This window comes from Rattus rattus, chromosome 2 (genome assembly GCF_011064425.1).
Source record: "Rattus rattus isolate New Zealand chromosome 2, Rrattus_CSIRO_v1, whole genome shotgun sequence".
Classification (NCBI taxonomy): Eukaryota; Metazoa; Chordata; class Mammalia; order Rodentia; family Muridae; genus Rattus; species Rattus rattus.
The window spans coordinates 218,980,285-219,000,007 of record NC_046155.1 but is presented as its reverse complement, the minus strand read 5'-3'; the positions used below and the strand labels follow the sequence as shown (position 1 = coordinate 219,000,007).

General features: G+C 41.5%; 1 protein-coding gene across 1 annotated transcript in view; it reads right to left on the bottom strand.

The window, feature by feature from the left end:
- Window positions 1-318: 318 nt before the first annotated feature.
- The window catches only part of Heca (hdc homolog, cell cycle regulator), a 45,580-nt gene continuing 26,175 nt past the window's right edge, over window positions 319-19,723 (bottom strand). The window contains 3 exon segments of the mRNA XM_032894957.1: window positions 319-3,685; window positions 6,296-6,450; window positions 12,791-13,831. Of these exon segments, the coding sequence (XP_032750848.1) occupies window positions 3,521-3,685; window positions 6,296-6,450; window positions 12,791-13,831 (1,361 nt within the window). The 3' untranslated portion in view covers window positions 319-3,520.

Sequence of the window (19,723 nt, the reverse complement as noted above, 5' to 3'; positions counted from 1 at the left end):
TATAATGTATGTGCATGCACCAGAGCACACGCGTTCTGGTTAAAGGGCAACTTTCTGGAGTTGTCACTCTCCTACCATGTGGGTTCTGGGGCTCAAACTCAAGTTGTTCAGTTTGATAACAAGAACCTTTACCTCACGAGCCATCTTGCTACCCTGGGGTTTTAGTTTTGATTAGCTGCAGTAGTACTTTTGAATGGCTGTCTGTATTTTTCTTTTAACTGAGAATATCCCTACTTCTCTACTATCTTTTCTTACCAAATAACCCTGTTTCTCAAAAGTCCCCAACAAAATCTAGTAACAGATTAAAGCAAAGCCCAATACTTGTTTCTAAAATTTTATTATTCTTAATACACACCTTTCACATACAGAAACCCTCTATCATCACACAACTCCATAACCCAAATGCTTCAATTTAATCAACATTCTTTAAGTATTTACATTGGCTTCCCTCAACAAAAGTGCAATCCAAGACATCTCAGCAAGAAATCTTTATAGACAACAACGTATTTTTGAGCTGGTTTTCATGGTGTCCATTCATTATATTCTCTTTCAATTATCTGGAAAAATAATGAAGTCAACAAGGTATGAAGATGAACAAGGTTAGGCAGCGTCCTGTCACGGGAACCACACCTAAAGAAAAGTGCTTTCTCCTCACCTCTTCCCCAATCTCCCAACTAAAATTACTCAACCACTGCTTCAAGGATTTGAACAGAAAATCAAACAGGTTAGAAAATAGGCACAGAGCAGACTGCACAATCAGCACTGGTGTGGTAAGACGACGTGAAGAACTCAGACAGGCAGTCTTGGTCGCCCAGCAAGTTATCACTCAATCCGTTAAGTTTTAGCATTTAAACATATAATATTCTTTCTTCAAGAGTTAATTTTTTCCAAAAAGGTATGAAATTTCTCTTACTTAGAAAAATGAACCCCTTTTACAAAAACTGGAAACTGAGGGATGCTGGAGAAGGCTCTGTGTATGTGCTTCCCATGAGATCAGGTGATCAGAGACAGCAGAGAGCTGAGACGGTCTGAAGAAAATATGATCAGAAATTAGCCTCTCTCAAAACTGGAGCAGTTTAACTTGTTCAAAGTATGGAACACTTTAAAAATAAATGACTAAAAATGTTAAAGTCGATAAAAAACACTTTAAATTATTAGTCAATCTGAAAATTATGGGTTATTGAGCATACTCATCAGAAACAGAAGTTAGATCTCCTAGTTGACTGATAACCTTTACTATCCCAGCTACAACAGAAATGTTGGTCCTTCTTGACATAATCCAGTTCTAATCAAGGTGTTCAGGCAAAGATTGGTGAAAACAATAAGGTCAGCAGATTTCCAAGGTCAAATTTACCTTTATAGCAAGTATTAATGCCTGTATTTTATTCTCATATCAGCCAAATTTTCCTTCCAAACACAAGTGAAATTAATGCACTAACAGGAGGCAGTATTGGAGAGCAGGGCGCATGCTTCTCTTTTTATAAGACTATACATATTCATAGCCCTGCTTTATCCTCAACGTGTCATCAAATGCCAATGTTATCCTACTGAAATAAAACCTCTTCATTTTAGGGTCAGAAAACAATCTAAGGAGCGAGAAGAGAATGTGGCTTACAGCTCCACAGTGTCTTTTAATCTAGAGAACTCACTGGGCACAATGAGCAGATTGACTTTGGAACAACAATACAGTGAAATTTTACTAGAAAACGTCAACAGGTTAGAGAACAGCAGTACAAGTATTTTATTTATTTAAAAAAATCAGAAACATGAAGACAAATATGAATCTAAATAGAAACTTACCAAAATTTTAAACTTGAGTATATAACAGATTCATAGGGAAACAGCTAATTCATAATTACAGCTTTGTGCATCAGAGACAATTTTGCAAGTGCTATGTCATAAAGACCTCATGTAATTGCATTAAACTCCATCTGACCAATAATGATCTCTGCTTGTCCTAGGATGGCGATATTTTGCAGATGTGAAACATCAGATCATCAAACTAGAAGTAACGAACCAACTGATGGAGAATATCCACCCAAAGGTGAAGACTCTAAGCTGGTAAATGGGTTCCTTAATGCTATGGTTTCCAACAAATCACCAAGCAGTAGAATTTAAAACTCATTGGTAACAATGCTTAGACAATTTTGAAGAGAAACACCCCCTGTATTTGTAGGGGATAAACCAAGAAAGTGATATAAAATATTTACATGAACTCCAAACTTGTCTGGTCATAAAATGATTGTTTAGTATTCTTCTTATATGTATGTCTGTGTCTTACTTGGAATGACCAAACCCCTTCCTAAGAAGTACTTCTCTAATTCTAATCGCACAGGCCATGTCTTCAGCACATTTCCACACTCTACTGAACAGAGGCTGGTTTTGGAATACTTGGGTTTTCTGCATGTGACGGTTTTTAACCACAGTAAGGGATCATGGGAATCTTCAGGATCTATTTTCAGATATGCTCTTTTGCATTTCTGTTTCCAAAACTGAACATTTTTTTAAAAAAATAAAAACTATTCTTCATCATTCTAACAAATTTCCCCTTCCTTCTTCAGACCAGCTCTGCATGTGTGGCACTAGAGAGGCAGGAAGGGAAGTGTGGTGCAGCTGGCTGTGCAGCACAGCAGTCGACAGAGGTTACCTGGGAGAAGACATGGATACCAGGCAGCATTTCAGCAATGCAATCTGCAAAGGACGCCATCAGGACCACAGCATCAGCGTCTGTGGGTTCCTGACCAACTCTGGAGATTCACTTCAAATAACCTAGTTCTGTCTTTCTGCTCGCTTGACTCAGTGGGCATCATTTCCAAACTCACTTCCCCAGACCTGTCCGACTCAGCTCACCTAAACACCCACAGTTTTCACATGTCGTGTAATTTGGATGTTACTTCCAGTATGAGAACTGTTAATTACACAAATGGTCAAGGGAAGAGCACTCACTTCTAACCTCAATCACCCGTCAGTGGAGCGAACCTCACCTCAGCCTGTGCTGAAGAACAGAGTCCAGGCAGCCCAGCACGGTGCTGGCTGTCCAGCTCACATGTACATTCACTTGTCATTTATTTTTCCCAAGGCCCAGAGAACTAACAATGAATCTCAAGAAAGCTAACGTATTAGTAAAAGCCCCTCCCAACTCCTACCACACCTCTAGCTTAGCCAGATTCCCATCCGTAAATGGCATCCTTCCTTCCTACGACCTTAGAACTCCACCAGATGTTCTGCATGAGGCCAAAACCCTACCAATTCTGCACAATTTCCCATCTGGCCTCCAGTCTAACTAACACACACACACACACACACACACACACACACACACACACACACACACACACACACACATATTTGGGAACCAAGAAAGGGCAAGGGGCAGCCCTCATTTTAGTGGCACAAATATACAAAGTAAACTCTGCTTCAAATTAGAAAAGAAATTAATGTCACAGAATGCTCCCCTATAAAAGATATGTAGTAAAGTAATAATATCAATAAAATAGCTATTACTAAAGCAAAGCTTTCATCAATAAGCTTCGAGAACTTTGAAGGAGGAGAATGGCTTCACGAAATGGTAGTCCAGGTTCCCACAGTGTGGACACTGCTGGACGTTGCTGTACTCGGAGAAGTACTGCATCCCGATCCGCACGTCGATCACGGGCTTGCCACAATGCTTGCAGTTCAGACGGGCCTGGGGAGACACGAATGGTAAGCCACAATAGCACCGGACACACAGTGCTAGTCAAGCCACCTAATCAAACCGTTGGGGGCTGACTGAGACTCAGTGGAACATCTCCGTTATTGGCAGAACCAAGGTATGCACATCTAAGATGCATACACTGGCATTCATCATCATCATCCTTCTAAATATTACAGTCCCCCAGTTTCTCTCTTATGTGAGGTGTCTGTCGATGGGAAAACTCTCAACAGTACTACCTAAACATCACCAACAGTTACCTAACAGCAATCACTTATCCCTCGGATTTTAAGCAAGTGGCTGAAATGGCTCTCTCCACCTGAATCTACATAAAGCTTCCCTGAAGAGTCCATGTTTACTTTAAAAACTCATTTACACTTTCGTTTGTCTCTATGTATCAGTTTTCTTTGATGTAAAAATAAAATTTCCCTAAAATATCCAGACAAAACGGGCAATCCCGGCAGGAGCAACATGTGTATCCTGAGACTCTGGAACTCACTAGCACTTGACCCCTCACCCGTGCCTGTGTCTAACAGCTCAATCCTGGGGACTTCAGCAATAGATCTGGGAGTGAAGAGGATAGGCAGAAGTTACAGATCACACAGTCTAAATTTCGATCCTTCCTAAAATGTGCTAACAAATCTGTCCTCAAGGCTTCTTGTGAAGGAGCATAATCTGCATTTCAGACGGTGAAAGGGGCACGGTGATAAATACCAAGCCCAAGAAAACAGGAAGCAGAACAGTTGAACTTTAAACTAAACGTGCTCAAGGTGCACACTTCACCTACACACGCCATCCTCCCATAACCTAGAGTGAACCCCCTTTAACTACTTCATCTCTCTGAGTCCTGAGTAGAGCTCTCTTTAACCTGTCATTCCCTTCTGATAACCAATTACTACTTACTGTTGCCTCAGACTTATTAGAAGACTTTCCTGGATACTTGAGAACTGTATCTTCACAGTGAATCTTTCCAATTGCTAAATAATAATAATAAATAGCAATCAAACAGGTTTTCTGTTTCAGTTGAGGGCCAGAGAATGGAACCTTGGCATATATCAGTTTAAAGAATGAACATCTAGTGTAGACTAAAGGGCTGGTGGGCAGGACGCCACTCTCTCTAAATTTCTCTCTGAAGATAGGGAAACGTCATGGCTGTTCAACAAATAGAAAGAACACCAGAATAGGAATCTCATGTTTAGTCACAGCTGAGACACGATCTATATAGACCTGGGGAAAACCTTCAAGGACTTGAGTCATTCATTATAAGCATCCACTCAGAAAGCTGAATGACCTCTGCAAGGTGCCATGCAAGGCTAAGGTGCCAGGAGTTTTATTGTGGCCCAAACCTTTGTTCATGTCCTCACGTCCTTAAAGGGCTAACTCCCGCTACATCACATAGGTACACAGAAAGGCCCCACTTCCTGTGGTTTCTCTTGTCCTAGGGATGGACAGGAAGGTACAGTGGTAACCATAAAGCCTGACAGCGAGAAACTGGAAGACAATGATACCGTATTTCAAGGCTAATCCTGAATCTGCAATGTGGTCAGAACACCACAAGAACAGAGACATAAGGCTGCCCACCTCACTCACAAGTGCATTTCTCTTACACAAAACACCCAAATGTGCAAAAAAGAAAAGAACTATTGTCTGCCCACCTTTGAATGCAACAGAAATAGGTCATCTACTAATCAAACTGACACTAGAAGAATATATTTTTAAAAATCAAGTTACAATGGTGATGATACAAAGTCCTGTTGTAACCCAAAGTGTAATACTCATCATCTGTAAAGGACATGGGTTAACACAATGCCAGCAGAAAACGTCTCTGCTACCCAGAATCACCTACCAGGGAATTATGTATCAGGTTCTTCCTCAAGCACGCAGAGTAATCACACATTCAGGTGTTCCTCAGGATTTTTATCCTTTTGGTTTCTATTTCTTATTTAATGGGGTATTGTGTCAGCACCTCCTCCTTTCCTTTGGACAGCTACATTTTAGGTGCTCCTACGAGTCAGGAAAGAATATTGCTGCTTCTAGGTCCTTAGGAATTGTAAAGCTTTCTGGTCAACGTCACATAACTTAAGTGGGAGACGCTAGGGTTCTGCAAACATCTCGCAGAAAGTATGCAAGAAGTGAATTTTTTTTTTCTGTTCTAGAAAAAAATTTTCCTTTTCAGTTTAAGTTAAAACCGTCTGTTACAAATCTGTAGCACAAATTAATCTCACAAAATGAGAAAATTACAATCAAACAAAACAAAAACCAAAGAAACCATACACAGAATCTACCTCCCAGGCCACCTAAGCAACTGTAGCTACTCAGCAGGGCACTTCCATGCCGCCTCGAATGGAAGCGAGGTGTTTTGCTTTTTTTTTTTTCACTTAACAGATGGAAAATAAATTCAGATCTCCTACTCTGCATATGTGTATACTTTTGACTAAACAGTATTTTACCTCACCTGAATTCTTCACTCTTAGAAGTACACCCTGACCAAGCACTCACACCCCACATTCAAAGTAACCACGAAGCAGCCTTGAGCTCTCTAAGCTAACTTGGTAACAAAAGCCCAAAGTTATCTACTGCACCCTTACTTCAGTTGACACCAACCTGACAGCAGGGAGAGGCAGCCAGGATGTCGTAGGTGTACATGGTGCCCAACTGGTGCCAGCTGCCATCCCATCGTGACTTGCACTTGATGCAGATGATCTTGTGAACCCCTTCCAGGCAGTCCACACACACTGCATACAGATGCATGAGTCTCCCTGCATACAGAAAACACAAGAATGACGGTGGCTAGGGGGAAAGCAACTTTATCTCCAGTGGTGAGAAAATGCCCCCATCATCAACAAAAAGCAAACATTTTATTGGATGGATGGATAGATTGATTGATTGATTAGAATATCCCTCTAGTTAGGATAATATTGTCTGTTCATCCAGATCCAAACAAAAAGCCACATGCTTATGACCAAACTGAGCTAACCTGTGACATGCAGTGAATCAACATGAACCAACAACATTGGTCTGACAGCTGTAACCCACAAATTTCACCCAAAACTGTCTGTCTTGGTATCAACAGCCCCGAACTTTACAAAAGCCACAATTACTATGTTAACAGTCCTCAGTCCCAAAGCTGCTCAGCTATCACCACAGCTAATTTAGGAACTAGAATTATATATGACTTGTGACACATTAGAAATTCAACATATTATTTACTGAGCTTTTAAAAGTCACAACCTCATCCCTTTACTGTTTATCTAGGACTTAATGTTTATAAAGGAAAGAAGTCATCCAAATATATGAAAGGGTAAGGGTTCAAATAGTTAGTAAGCATGTCTAGGATCTTCCTGGGCAATATGTAACAGCAATACTGCTAAGAACAGGGAGCACTCCAGAACACTTCATGGTGGCTTCTTACTCAGAATATGCTGCTACCTAACTCAGACTAAGGGTTTTTACCATTTACTTGCAAGGGCCAGCTCTCTCTTCCTTTTCCACTGCAAAGACACCTAATTGTCCTTGGAGGGAATATTTTCATTGCATTTGTTTACATGACCCACTTCTTCCTGGAGGGCAGGAGCCACACCTCATTCATCCTTGTCAATTTGGAATCCAGCACAATGTCCACAGCCTGAAGAGCTCTGTGTCCTGAGTGAATGGATAGAGAATGGTAACAGCCATAGACACTATAAACTGTGGGGTGGGGTCTCTGCCAAAACCAGGAAGACTGGAAAGAGCTCTTTGCAATACCATTCACCCATGTTCTAAAACACTGAAAACAGGATCTCATATGCCATACCCACTGAGTTCCTGGGACCATACCCAAAAGTCAATTTCATTATCTATGAGCCACTAGAACACTTCATCTCCAGGCTCCTTCTTGGTCCTACTCAATACAGTGCTCAATGATACATCAGGGCTGCTAATGGAAGTTTACACCAGACACAGAAGATACTGGATGATGAAGACAGGAACGCTCACTGGGCTCACCAGGGTCTGCCTTGTGCTGTGAGTGTTCCATCCATCCTTTCATTTAACTCTCACTGCAACACTACAAAGGGATCGTGATTGTTATTCCCATTTCAAACAGGAGGGACAGATGCTTAAAGAGCCTGGGCAGCTTATGAATGCTTACAAAGAAAGCAAGGAGCCAAAATGAGACTCAGTTCATGTCTATCTTGACGCTTAACTTACAGGCAAAGTCTTGGGAAGCCTGAGTCAAAACTTAAGTTTCAGGAATTATTTCCCATTACTATTCCATGCTATCCTATAAAGAGAATTTCTCAGTCATAGGAAAGATTCCGTAAGCAGCATCCTAATAGCACAATCACATATGATGCACAGTAGTAAAGAAGGCCATAGAGTCCCTCTTACCTAGACCAGTGTTACTTAGAAAGACCAAATAAAACCATTTTCTGAATCAGAGAGCAGGGTTTGGAGACAAAGCTGGGGAAGGCCAGAAGGATTAAGGGGCAGAGTAAGCGAGTAAGAATCCAATGAGCACAGTAAACATCTCAGCAACATATAATCAACTGTGGACTGTGGAATCCCATGGCCTAGAATGTGGCCATCCTGTTGGAATTGGAAATACTTCAAAAGAGTGTTAGCATAAGCGCTTACTATGAATAAGGTACCCAGACTTCCGAGTACAGCAGTAGAAACTGACCCATGACTAAGGCCTTACTGTGGCACTGGTGACTTTTCTAGTATTCATTAAACCTCTTGACCGGATTCTAAAGCCAGCAGTTAGTTCTTGGTGCCTCTGCAAAGCGTACAGAGCACAGTCATTACCTGTGAATACTTACATACAAGTGTGTGCAAGCATACACGTAATTCAGGCCTCTCTGACTTTTGCCTTTTTCCATCCTGAGCGCTACCACAACTGCTTCCTCTTCTCTTTTCATTTCTAAGATGTAGCTACCAATGTTAAAAATAACATCCCACATGTTCACCAGCAATGCTTCTTTCTAAAGTCTCGCTAGATACCTTCACAAAAAGTTAACCAAATATACAAATGACCTCAGCTTCTTTCCCACAAAATTGGGTATTTTTCCCAACCTTGTCTACCCCAGCCTGTAAAAATATCATTTATGCGATCTAGAATCAAATTGTACTACATTAGATCCTTCACTTTCACAGTCAAAGACTCTCCAAATCTGTAATTTTCCTCCAATCTCCGGCAGATATCCTTTCCTTTGAGCTCCCACTATCTACAAACAGCAGTTCATATCTTCATGCATACAGATGTGCCAAAATTTCAACTCTGTCTCTAGGTTGAGACCTTTTCAAGTAGCTTTTTTTTTTTTTTTTATATATCAGTTGTTTTTTTTTTTTTTTTGTTTTTTTTTAATGCTGAAAACATCTAAATTCAAATCCATAAGAACCTGGCAAAGGGCTTCCTAGGCGTGAAGGAAACACCACCTGCCCCGACCTGCTCTCCGCATCTCCTACTCCATCCTACCTCCCGAAGAACCAAAACCAAGAACCGGGCCTTTCTGCCTTGGAAGTCTCAGAGTGCTCAGAGTGCAGGACATACACAATATGCATGAGTTATAGCATGTGTTATAGCACATGCTATTATTCACAGTCTTAGGCTGAGTACAGTTAAGTTACATAAGTCAGCATATAGAAAGTACTCTACATACTAAGGTTATACACTGATGATCCCACTGAGCAGGTGTGCAAAGTTTGACTGACTGAGGATGAACTACTGATGGGGGTCCACCACAAGCACCCTAATTCATTTCCAGAAAGTATGGTACAAGTTTTAAGGTGTAGAAATAAAGGTGTTTCTATCCATTTCCCTCTAAAATTACTAGCAGCTATGCTAAATTAGAAACAAAACCAAAAACTCCACCTCTGAAAGACAGGAAGAAACCTAACTGCCATCTAACTGTACTTCTGTCACTAGCTATTCTCTTTCCTACCCTGGGAAGGGTGCCACCTACCCTCCCCTGCTTCAGCTGAGCACTGTTCCTCTCTGCACTGAGATCAGTTGTTTGACTCTACCGCTGAATAAGGTCAGATGGCATTTGTCTTTCTGTACCTGGCCTATTTCATTTACTTATGTCCTCCAGCTTCATGCATTTGAATAGGCTCATGGTGAATCCTCACATGGGATGTAGTAAAGCCATTAGAGAAAACCATATACAGTTCCCTCAGACTGAAAAATAAGCCAGGGATGGTAGCTCACACCTTTAATCCCAGCATTCTAGAGGTAGAGCCAGACTGAATGACCTCTGAGGTTGAGCCTGATCTATCTAGCGAGTTCCAGGCCAACCAGGGCTACACTGTAAGACTCTGTTTCAAAAATAAATATATAAATAAAAATTATGAATTACCTAATAATAACACTAGAACATGTCTTGACTTGTGTAATTATAATAATTAGAATTACCACATGATCTAGAAGTCAAGTCAGTATGTCAGAAGTACTCCCATATTCACTGCAGTATTACTCACAAAAGCTACAGAATCAAACTAAGAGTCCATTAAAAGATGAATAGATGGAGAAAATATTTTGTGTATATACATATATACACATATTTAGCCACAGAAGAAATTTAATCATGTTTCCATTAAATGGATAAACCCTAAGGGTGTTATATTAAATAATAAATAAGCCAGGCACAGCAAGACTACTACCAGGTGACCCACACAGTTGTGGGATGCAGAAGTATGGAACAGGTACAATGGCTACCCAGGGCTAGGGAAGGAAGAGAGGCTGAGGTGGTTAATGGGCAAGCACCATACTGTTAGGAGGAGCAAAAGTGCTAGTGTCCCACTGCACTGCAGTGACTACAGCTCATTATATAGTTTTCAGAATCAGTAGGATTTTGAATGTTCTTATCACACCGATTGAAAATATGAAGGGAATGGTATCTTCAGTACTCTAAGTTCCTTGAGGCCACTCTGCTTTGGGGAGTCCCACCTTGTAACAAAAGCTGAAGGACCCCCAGAAAAATCACACAAACACACAAACAAGGCTCTCCTGTAACTGCCAACTTTTTCTTACTCTGAAAGACAGTAAAGGAATAAAGGAAATTGCATCTGAGAAACAAGAATGTCCCTGGTCTTTTGGTGGCACATGCTTTTAATCCCAGCATTTGGGAGGCAGAGCCAGGAATATCTCTTCCAGGCCAGCCTGATCTACACAGTGTCTCAAAAAAAAAAAAAAAAAAAAAAGCAAACAAACAAAAGGATCCATATATTCAAAATACTAGGAGAGAAATCTAAGGAAATGTTCCACTTCCAGAAGGTACAGAGTCTACACATAACAGGCAAACACAGGATTTTTCTTTCCCATTAAAAGGGGGTCAGAAATGTCAAACTAAGAGGTATAATACCACATGAACAGGAGTTCCAGAAAGCGAAAGGGGAGGTATTTATCAAAGTAGTAACACGAAAGCAAAGTTCCTCCAAAGTGAGGATCTGTGTTATACTCAATAATCCATGACAGCCCATAGAATGTGAAGGCGGAGGAACTAAGAAACCACAGTATGGTAGGATTGCAGAACAGGAGGTACAGTAAGGGATCCTTTAAAGAGGACAGAGATTGGGGACATGGGGGTGTTTAAGAATATCAGACTTCATGACAGTTGTAACAAGGTATGATAGGAGACAGTGAAGAAACACTTTCTGAAAGGACGACATGACCCAGCTAGGTAACAAGCCTGTGTTGAGAATGAACAGAGGCATTCTCAAACTTCCAGTGTCTCAGCTTCTGAGGGTGCTGAGGGAAAAATAAAGAAAGGAAACTATAGGTTAGAGAACGAGACTCAAAGCATGAGAAATACCAGAGGCTTTCCTTCAAGTCCAGCAGGTCCTGAGTTCTTCAGGGCAGAACAGAGCATGGAGAAGAAGGCCTTCAGAAGAGATGTTTACAGAAGGAAAGACCTTCAAAATCGCTAAGTGTGCAGAAATGCTTAGGAAGGTGGCTTACAGAGCTGCTGGATGAGAGCAGCCACCTAAAGTTAAAACAAACAATGAATGCACCACTCTCGGGCCCTGACCTTCCAAATGCTACACCAGCAGTCGCCTCTCAAAAACGCCTAAGTCTTCACAGGACTGTGGCTCTGCAGCAAGCCTGGCTACAGAGTGAGATCTTTGCCTCCAAAAGCCAAAACAAAACGCATGGCAACAGAAGAAACGAACCCTAGTTTTGAGGAGTATGCCTTCAAGACTGTTCCTAGAATGGGAAGTATGTCCATATGTACACACTCTTTGTCACCACCATTAACACGCAGCAGAAACACTAGGATTTATCTCCAAAGGGGAGAGATCTTACAGGCCAGGCTTATCAAAAGATATAGCGCCTAAAACCAGAGAATTAAGATAATTGTATTCAAAATCCTGATGTCAAAAACCTTGAAGAATCACTTAGCATTTCAATGGGTTTGGCTCTGGGGGTGGAAACAGCAGGGTTTAGTGGGAAGAAGACAGGAGTCACTTTTATCTGACCCTGTAGCTTACTGTTAAAGTTATTAACTATGATATATTAACTATGATATACATGCATCTCTTCTTCAGAAGTTTTAATTTCACACCTGTACTGCCCAACTCCTTGCTATTTAAGTCATAGCTAAAATGTGCCAAGTCTTTGTCACACACAGAAGCTGACCACTACTGTCCCCCAACCAAGGGCATGCCCAGACTTCAATCATCCCCCACTGCCCTTTTGATGCTATCAATGTTCTTTCACAATTTTAAAATTAACTCAACTAATGTGAAGCCACACTGTCCTCTTGTTTCTTCCTTTCCCCACTTACAAGCATCACAGCTTGCTGGGCACATTAAAGGTTTCAAACTATTTCACAGCAAAGAGAAAAATCTAATTCCTCCTCTAAATTTGTATCCCGTTGTGTAAAGCTAAACATTAGCTATCCTTCCACCAAATTAGCACAGAACAAGGACATAAAATTGTACCCAGTACAGTGAAATCAGAGTACAAAAGCCACCAGCCACTAGGAGAAGCTGAAACACTCAAGTTACCTAGTTAGTCCCTAGCTAGAGTAAAAACGTCAGTTACAATTAAGTAAAAATGCAGCTCCATCTTGTTGGCTTTTTGGGTTTTAACAAATAGGCAAGGTGAGTCAACACCTATACCTTGAAGGTGACAAGGAACATCATATTCAATCTCATCGTGTCTGGAGGGGCTTAAGAACAGAGTTCCATCCACCAGAGGGAACTGTTCAAACACTGGGAGCGCCCGGTGGCACAAAGCGCAGTTTACCACGTTTCTGTGGCTGGCACTAAGGGCTGCGAGAATGAACTTCCGCAGATCTTCGCCTTGGCCCACTTGGGCATCATCTTCCATCCGGACATGGAAAGTGTTTAGCTTATGCCTGGGGATGTGCGTGAGAAGTTCAGAGAGGTCCAGTCGCCGCAGGAACTGTACAGGGGTGTCAAAGTGTCCTGCCCTGTGTACGGACAGACCAGCCGAACTGTAATCAAAGTGGGCATTTCTGAACACGTGGCCTCCTGGCATGGCCTTCTTGTGAGGCTCAAGATGAATGGCATTCTTTAAGAATTCCCCAAGGTATCTGGAGGATCGGGGACCACTGAAGTGGGCTGGGGAGAGGATGGAGTAGCCAGTGGGTGGGGACTGGCCAGGGGAGCCACAAGGGGAGCGGGCCCCATAGGCTGCAGAACTGACTGTCTTTTCCTGGGAGTTCTGCCTGTCCATGGAATGCCGCCGAGGAAGGTCATGGCTCAGGCCTTTCTGGGGCTTGTTCAGGGGCCTGCACTTTTTTGCCTCCTCCCCAGCCTCCCCTGGAGGCCTTGCTGTGTTCTTCTCTGACCCAGACTTCTTCTTTTTTTCATCTTGCATCCGCTTTACCTGGTACCAGTCTGTGTCCTTTTTTAAGTGGCCCTGCCCACAGCGGCAGGAACAGAAGCGGAAAGCCAGGTCATAGCCCTTCTTGGTCCACATGTTCTGGCGGCACTGCTTCTCGTTCCAGCTGCGGGCCCTGCCAATGCAGTTGAACTGCACCAAGATGCTGCTCTCCCACTCGTAGAAGCACTGAAGATGCATCCAGGTGCTGTAGGGGCAGTGCTCATTGTTGCACACCACCTTCTGGTAGTCATCCTTCTCCAGGTCCACTGCTCTCCCGAAGCTGCAGATCAGGGGCGTGGCGCAAGGAGCTTCTGAAAGAATAAGAAGAGAGATTCAGCACAAGGATATGAAGACTCCATCAGTCTGTCCCTGCTGGCCCATTCCTATGAGTTACACCTCCCCTGGAACAAACACCAGGCAGATTTAGAAACATCCATTATTTCCTTCTGATATAATGCTGTCCCAAAGAAATTTATTTTCTATTATTAATTATTCGCTGAAAAACATCCTGGTAAGTTTCAAGAAGTCCAAATCCTTCATAGTTCAATTGTGTGCCCAGCCTTATAACAGTGTGGTATAGTTTTCTCAAGACGTGGGTGTGACAACAGACAGGACCCAGTACCGGAGTTGTATATAAATGAGTCAATGCAAGGCAACCAGGAACTAGTATGAGGCTACTACATTGACCAGTTCTGGCAGCATCTCCAAAAGGGCCCGCAAAATGTTTTATCACCAGGAGTTTTAGATAGCATTTGTCCTGAATAGCAGACAGTATTGAGAAAACAGACAGCCTCGGTTCAACTCTTCTTCTAGAAAACACCAGATACTAAGTACAGGATGTCTGGTCAGACTGTTGGCCTACACAGAACTCCAGTTGAGGACGAAAACAACCATTTTCTTAAAGCATACAGAAGAGGAAGCAACAAAGAGGCGTTTCTGAAGTCTTACAATGTTACCCACACAGGGTCCAAACAGTTAAGCAGATTCCCATGATTGAAGAAGACACACCAGCTCAAAGCAGGCCCATTCTGAAAATGTCAATGTGTGCATGGAGACTGATGGGCACTGGATTCTTCTAGCTTTCCAATACCAATCTAGTACCTGAGCTTAGAATATAGGTTTTAAAATGTAAATCCAACCTATGAGAAAGACACTAAACAAATCGGTAGTTACCAGGGACGTGGAGATGTGGAGGAGGAGGACAATACAGATACTCTGTATGATACTGTGACAGAATTTGCATATCATCACACACACATACTTGTCAAAATCCACAGCACAGAAACACCAGCAGTGAACCCTAAAGGTAAGCTATAGAATTGAGTGCTACTATGTACCAACATAGGCTCAGAACTTAAGTTTACAGAACCTACTGACAGTGGGTTGAGAGGATCCATTTGGGGGTAGTATAAGAACTATATACACATTTACTATATTTTCATTTTTCCCCCAGTCTGAAAAAATAGATATTATTTTCTAAAGTGGGGAAGAAAAGAATAGGTAAGTCTAAATTCCAAGAAATACAAGGAAGTAGGCTGGTTATTTTATTTTTATAAATGTGTATAATATATATATAATATACATACATACATACATACATACATAATTGTATTTAAATAACTGGTAGGTAATAATTTTGGTACTTAGAAGTATATACTTAGGGAGTTATCAGCACCTAGGATATAAGGCTTACTGATATTGTTTTTATAGATACAGTTCTGGCCATTCAATACTAACAGCTGCCAGTTATGTGGGCAGAGACTAAGTGTGACTTCCTGCCCAGAAAAGACCAGGACACAGAACAATAAACCAACAGTTCCCCCAATTGCTCTCTTTGCACTTCTACAATTTTCAATATAATTCATTACATTCCACTCTGCACTTCTATGCTCTTCCCCTTTTGCATCCCATTCTTCCATATGACTACTAACTGGAACTAGTGGTGAGCATTTCTTTCTTCATTTCCCCAATTAGAAACTAAAAGCAAAATTTGCTATTCCTTACAAGGGCACTTCTGGCATTTGGACAACTCTTTGTGGAGTGTGACTGCCCAGTGCATTACAGGAAGTCAGGATCAGTAGACCCTGAACATCTGACCTGTATAACCCTACTACCTTAACTTCCTATGACGAACAATGATCTGACCAACTTTCTGATGAACAGGAAGTACCTGAGTGATGGAGAAAGATGGAATATGGCCAGAGCTTAAGAGAGGTCTAACACAGAGTACAGATGGAATCACATATCAAGAGATTCTGGTTAAATTCCTGGGACCCAATAGATATTTAAGGAGAATATGAAACACAGAACATAAACAAGAGATTGGGAAGACAATCGTGGGCAGAAAGTACTAACACCAAGAATAGTACAAGAGAGTCCTCTATAGAGAACAGCAAGATAGAAACAGAAGTCACTGGAAGACAAGTCAAGAGAGAATCATGTCAAATGGGAAATGTTTAAGAATGAAGGTTAGTGTTATGTCCTTGAACTACTGACAATTTGGGGATTAGATAATTCCTGAGGTGGGAGTTATCCTGTGCGTTACAAAATATTTAGCTACATTCTTGCCTTCCACCCAATGGTTACCAATAATATCCTTTCTCTCAAATTTAATGCCCAGAATGTCTTCAGACATTTGCAGATATTCCTTGTAGGGCAAAATGATTGAAAACTACTAGTAAGTAAAGGCCAAGAAGCTCACAGAATGAGCACTGAATCGAGCACTGCCATCTCTGTGAGAGCTGTTCTGGTGCGTGAGGGATGCATCAGAGGCAATGGTGAAAAAGATGAAACACAACAGTGTGTCTCTACTCTCTGGGAAACCTGGCGTGTAGACACAAAGGGAGGAACGGAGAATGGGATGGAACACAGAACAGTCAAGGCTGAGATCAGAGCATTTTTTAGAAACTTAGGACAACTCAGTAGTTTGAAAACGTAACAAGGGAACAAATCATCAACTTCCTTAGAGACCCAGCCTCACCACAGCCTGATGAATATAACACAGCCTCCCACCACTTCTAACCACACAGGTGGACATACCTTCAAAGCCTGTGCAAACACTAGCTATGACTCCTGCATTCCAATTATCTCCTTCAGAGTGAGATGCCAGGGCCTCAGCCAAACAGTCTAAATGACTACCGTGAGTTCTCCAACTGCCCTCCTAGGAGTCTAAATCCTTAATCCTCATTTGTACAAATCCCATTTAGTATAGGAGAATAAGTAATTCACAGCATTAATTCCACTTCAGAATGCCTGCATACCAGTACCATTTACAGTGTTCAACCTTCCTAATGCTACAACCCTTTAATTCACTTCTTCATGAAGTGGTGACCCCCAACCTTAAAATTATTTTCATTGCTACTTCATAAATGTAGTTTTGCTACTGTTATGAATTGTAATTTAAATATGTGTTTTCTGATGGTCTTAAGTGACCCCTGTGAAAGGGTTGTTCAACCACCAATGTTGTCGTTCAACATTCAATGTTCAAGCTAGTACCCTTGAACAAATTACTTCTTTTCTTGTCGTGGAAAACACAGATAAAAATACTTTAGTTGTTAATGATAAAAGATTCATACATATACACATAGTGCTTAGAAGAGAATGGGTATGACAGCTTTTAAACCTTAGGTCCTCCGCCTACTGCTTCAAAGCTACCTTTGTATACCTACTAGACCACCTGACCCAGGCCTCTTACAATCAGGACCTGAATAAAGTTGCATTAAGACACTGCCATGTAAAACACACACATGATAAAAGCAGAAGGAAGAAAGAGCTGTAATCCTAGATGGAAAAGACCCACATATAGTAAAGCACACTGAAAAAGGTATACAAATGGTTCATACTGAGTAACTACAATCTCTTGGACTATGTCCTTGAAAATGTTAGTCAAATAAAGTTCAGTTGCTTTTAATTTTCAATTCTTCAGAGGAACAGCCTTAAATAGCATATCTTGAAAATGTAATGATAATAATAACTAAGATATATGAACCCAGAATTAACTAAGGTGGCTACTGATCTCTTCATTCACAATACTCATAATGTAATCCTGAATATGTAAAGCCTTAGGAAAAGACCAAGGTAAACCAGTAAGAAGAGTTCTATTAGCGCATTCCCAAGTGGGGCAGGCCTACTTACATCTCAATATGAAGCAAGGCCTACCTGACAGACTGTGCTGGCTGGTTTGTGCTTAAACCTGACACAGGCTAGAGTTATCACAGAGAACGGAGCTTTACAGAGCTTGCTACACAGACCAATAGATCAGCCTGCCTTTGCAGATGCTGTGGTTAAAGGCATGTGTCACCTGAAATCCCTGATTCTTAAGAGAATAGCAGTCCCACAAAGATATAAATGGGATGAACTAACCACACACATCTAAAAACTTTTAGTAAAGAGAAACTCTACATTCAATAAAAGCATGCATCACAACCATCTCCTGGAACATTAAGTGATACTGAAAATGTCCTTGTACATTTAAAAAATGTCTACAGAGCTAAAGAAACAGCTCAGCTGGGAAGACGCTTACTGCCATCTACATGTGCATGATTTTGAATCTCCAGCACCATCATAAACGGCAGGCGCAGTGCCCTCATCGGCAAGCCTAGTACTGGGGCGGGGATACACAGTCTGCTAGAGCTTGCTGGCTAGCTAATTCAGCCAATCAGAGTGGAACACTATCTTAAAAAATAAAGTGGAGACTGGTAGAGGTTCCCAAAGTCAACTTCTGGCTTTCACATGCACACCGGAGCATACAGACAAACATGTAGACAAATGTACCACATACACTCCACATATCACTCATATCCTGTCCATCCAGATGTATACACCAAAATCATGTATATAAACCTCCCAGGGCTCGTTTTTACATGTTTATCCTCAAGTATTCAGGACACAGCTTCTATTTCTCCCTACTCAAGAGAAAATATGCGAATTTTTTTCTTATTTAATCTTGCCCATTCTGGACAAAACTCAGAAGTTTCAAGTCTCTACAGCACAGTAACAGGGCTAAGGTTATGTGGCAGTCTGTCATCTCTCTCCAAGCCCCTCATCTGATACACTGGTTCTACTTCAGGCCTTACAGCTTTTTAAAGGGTCTGGTAAACTGCAAACGCAGAGAACAGCTGGCTGTTCACCCCAAATCAATACATCTACAACACAACTCCGATATCTAAGGGTTGGGAGCACCATGGAGAATACGGGGCAGATGAGCCAGTGGAACAGGATATGGGCTGCAGATAGTGTCTTCTATTCTTCACAGGAGGGCTGTTCCCATGAAATCTCCACAATATGGTCATTAAAACAAAACCTATATAATGACAATACTACCTAACACACCAATATTGGTGTGGGAAATCTCACAAGGCCCCTCCTTTGAATAAATGGCTGTAGGCAATCAATGGCTGCTAGGAGAGAATCAGTCTTCTCTAGGCACAAGCCTCCTGACAGATTTAAATAATAAGCCCTAAATACATATACACAGGAGCAACACTAAATGGACTCAGCAGGTGTGTGTATATACACATAAACAAAGATGTAACAATAATTAAAGTAGTACTCATGAACTTGAGAGGAAGTAGGGGCCATATACAAGGAGTTGGAGGGAGGGAGGCAGGGGTAGAAACTGATACAGAATTCTTGCATGAATTCTCAAAAAATAAAAATTTTAAATGTAAAACAATAGAATAGTCATTTACTGCTCATTTATAAGGTACTCTGTTTTCAGGATTTTAACTGTAACACTGAGTCCTCTCCTTCCCTCTTAAAACAATTTCAAGTATCCTACACATACTGAGAGTTAGGTGGGGCTGGGTCAGGAAGATAGAGCATCTGAATTTAGACAGGCTTTCTAGACCTCGAAAGTCTGTAGTGGAGACGAGGTCTGACCTAACCTTGTAAACTTGTGACTAGGAAAATGCAGTAGGTATGTAATAAATGTTTTGTTGATGGAAGGAATGGACCAAGCAGATGTAATACTCTGGAGTAGCTGAAGTGCTGGTATACAGGGATGGGAAGGAGAGAACAGATATACCCAGCCTTTTTTTGTCACCTTACTTCCTCAAACAACAACTACGCCCCCAGCCTTCTGTACTCAGGACACCAGATATGAGTTTCAGAATTTCTGAGCAACCGATGTCAAAGTAGTCTCCCTCCCAGCATGAAATCCTGATAACTGTCTTCACTTTCTAGCTTCAGACACAGAAATCAGC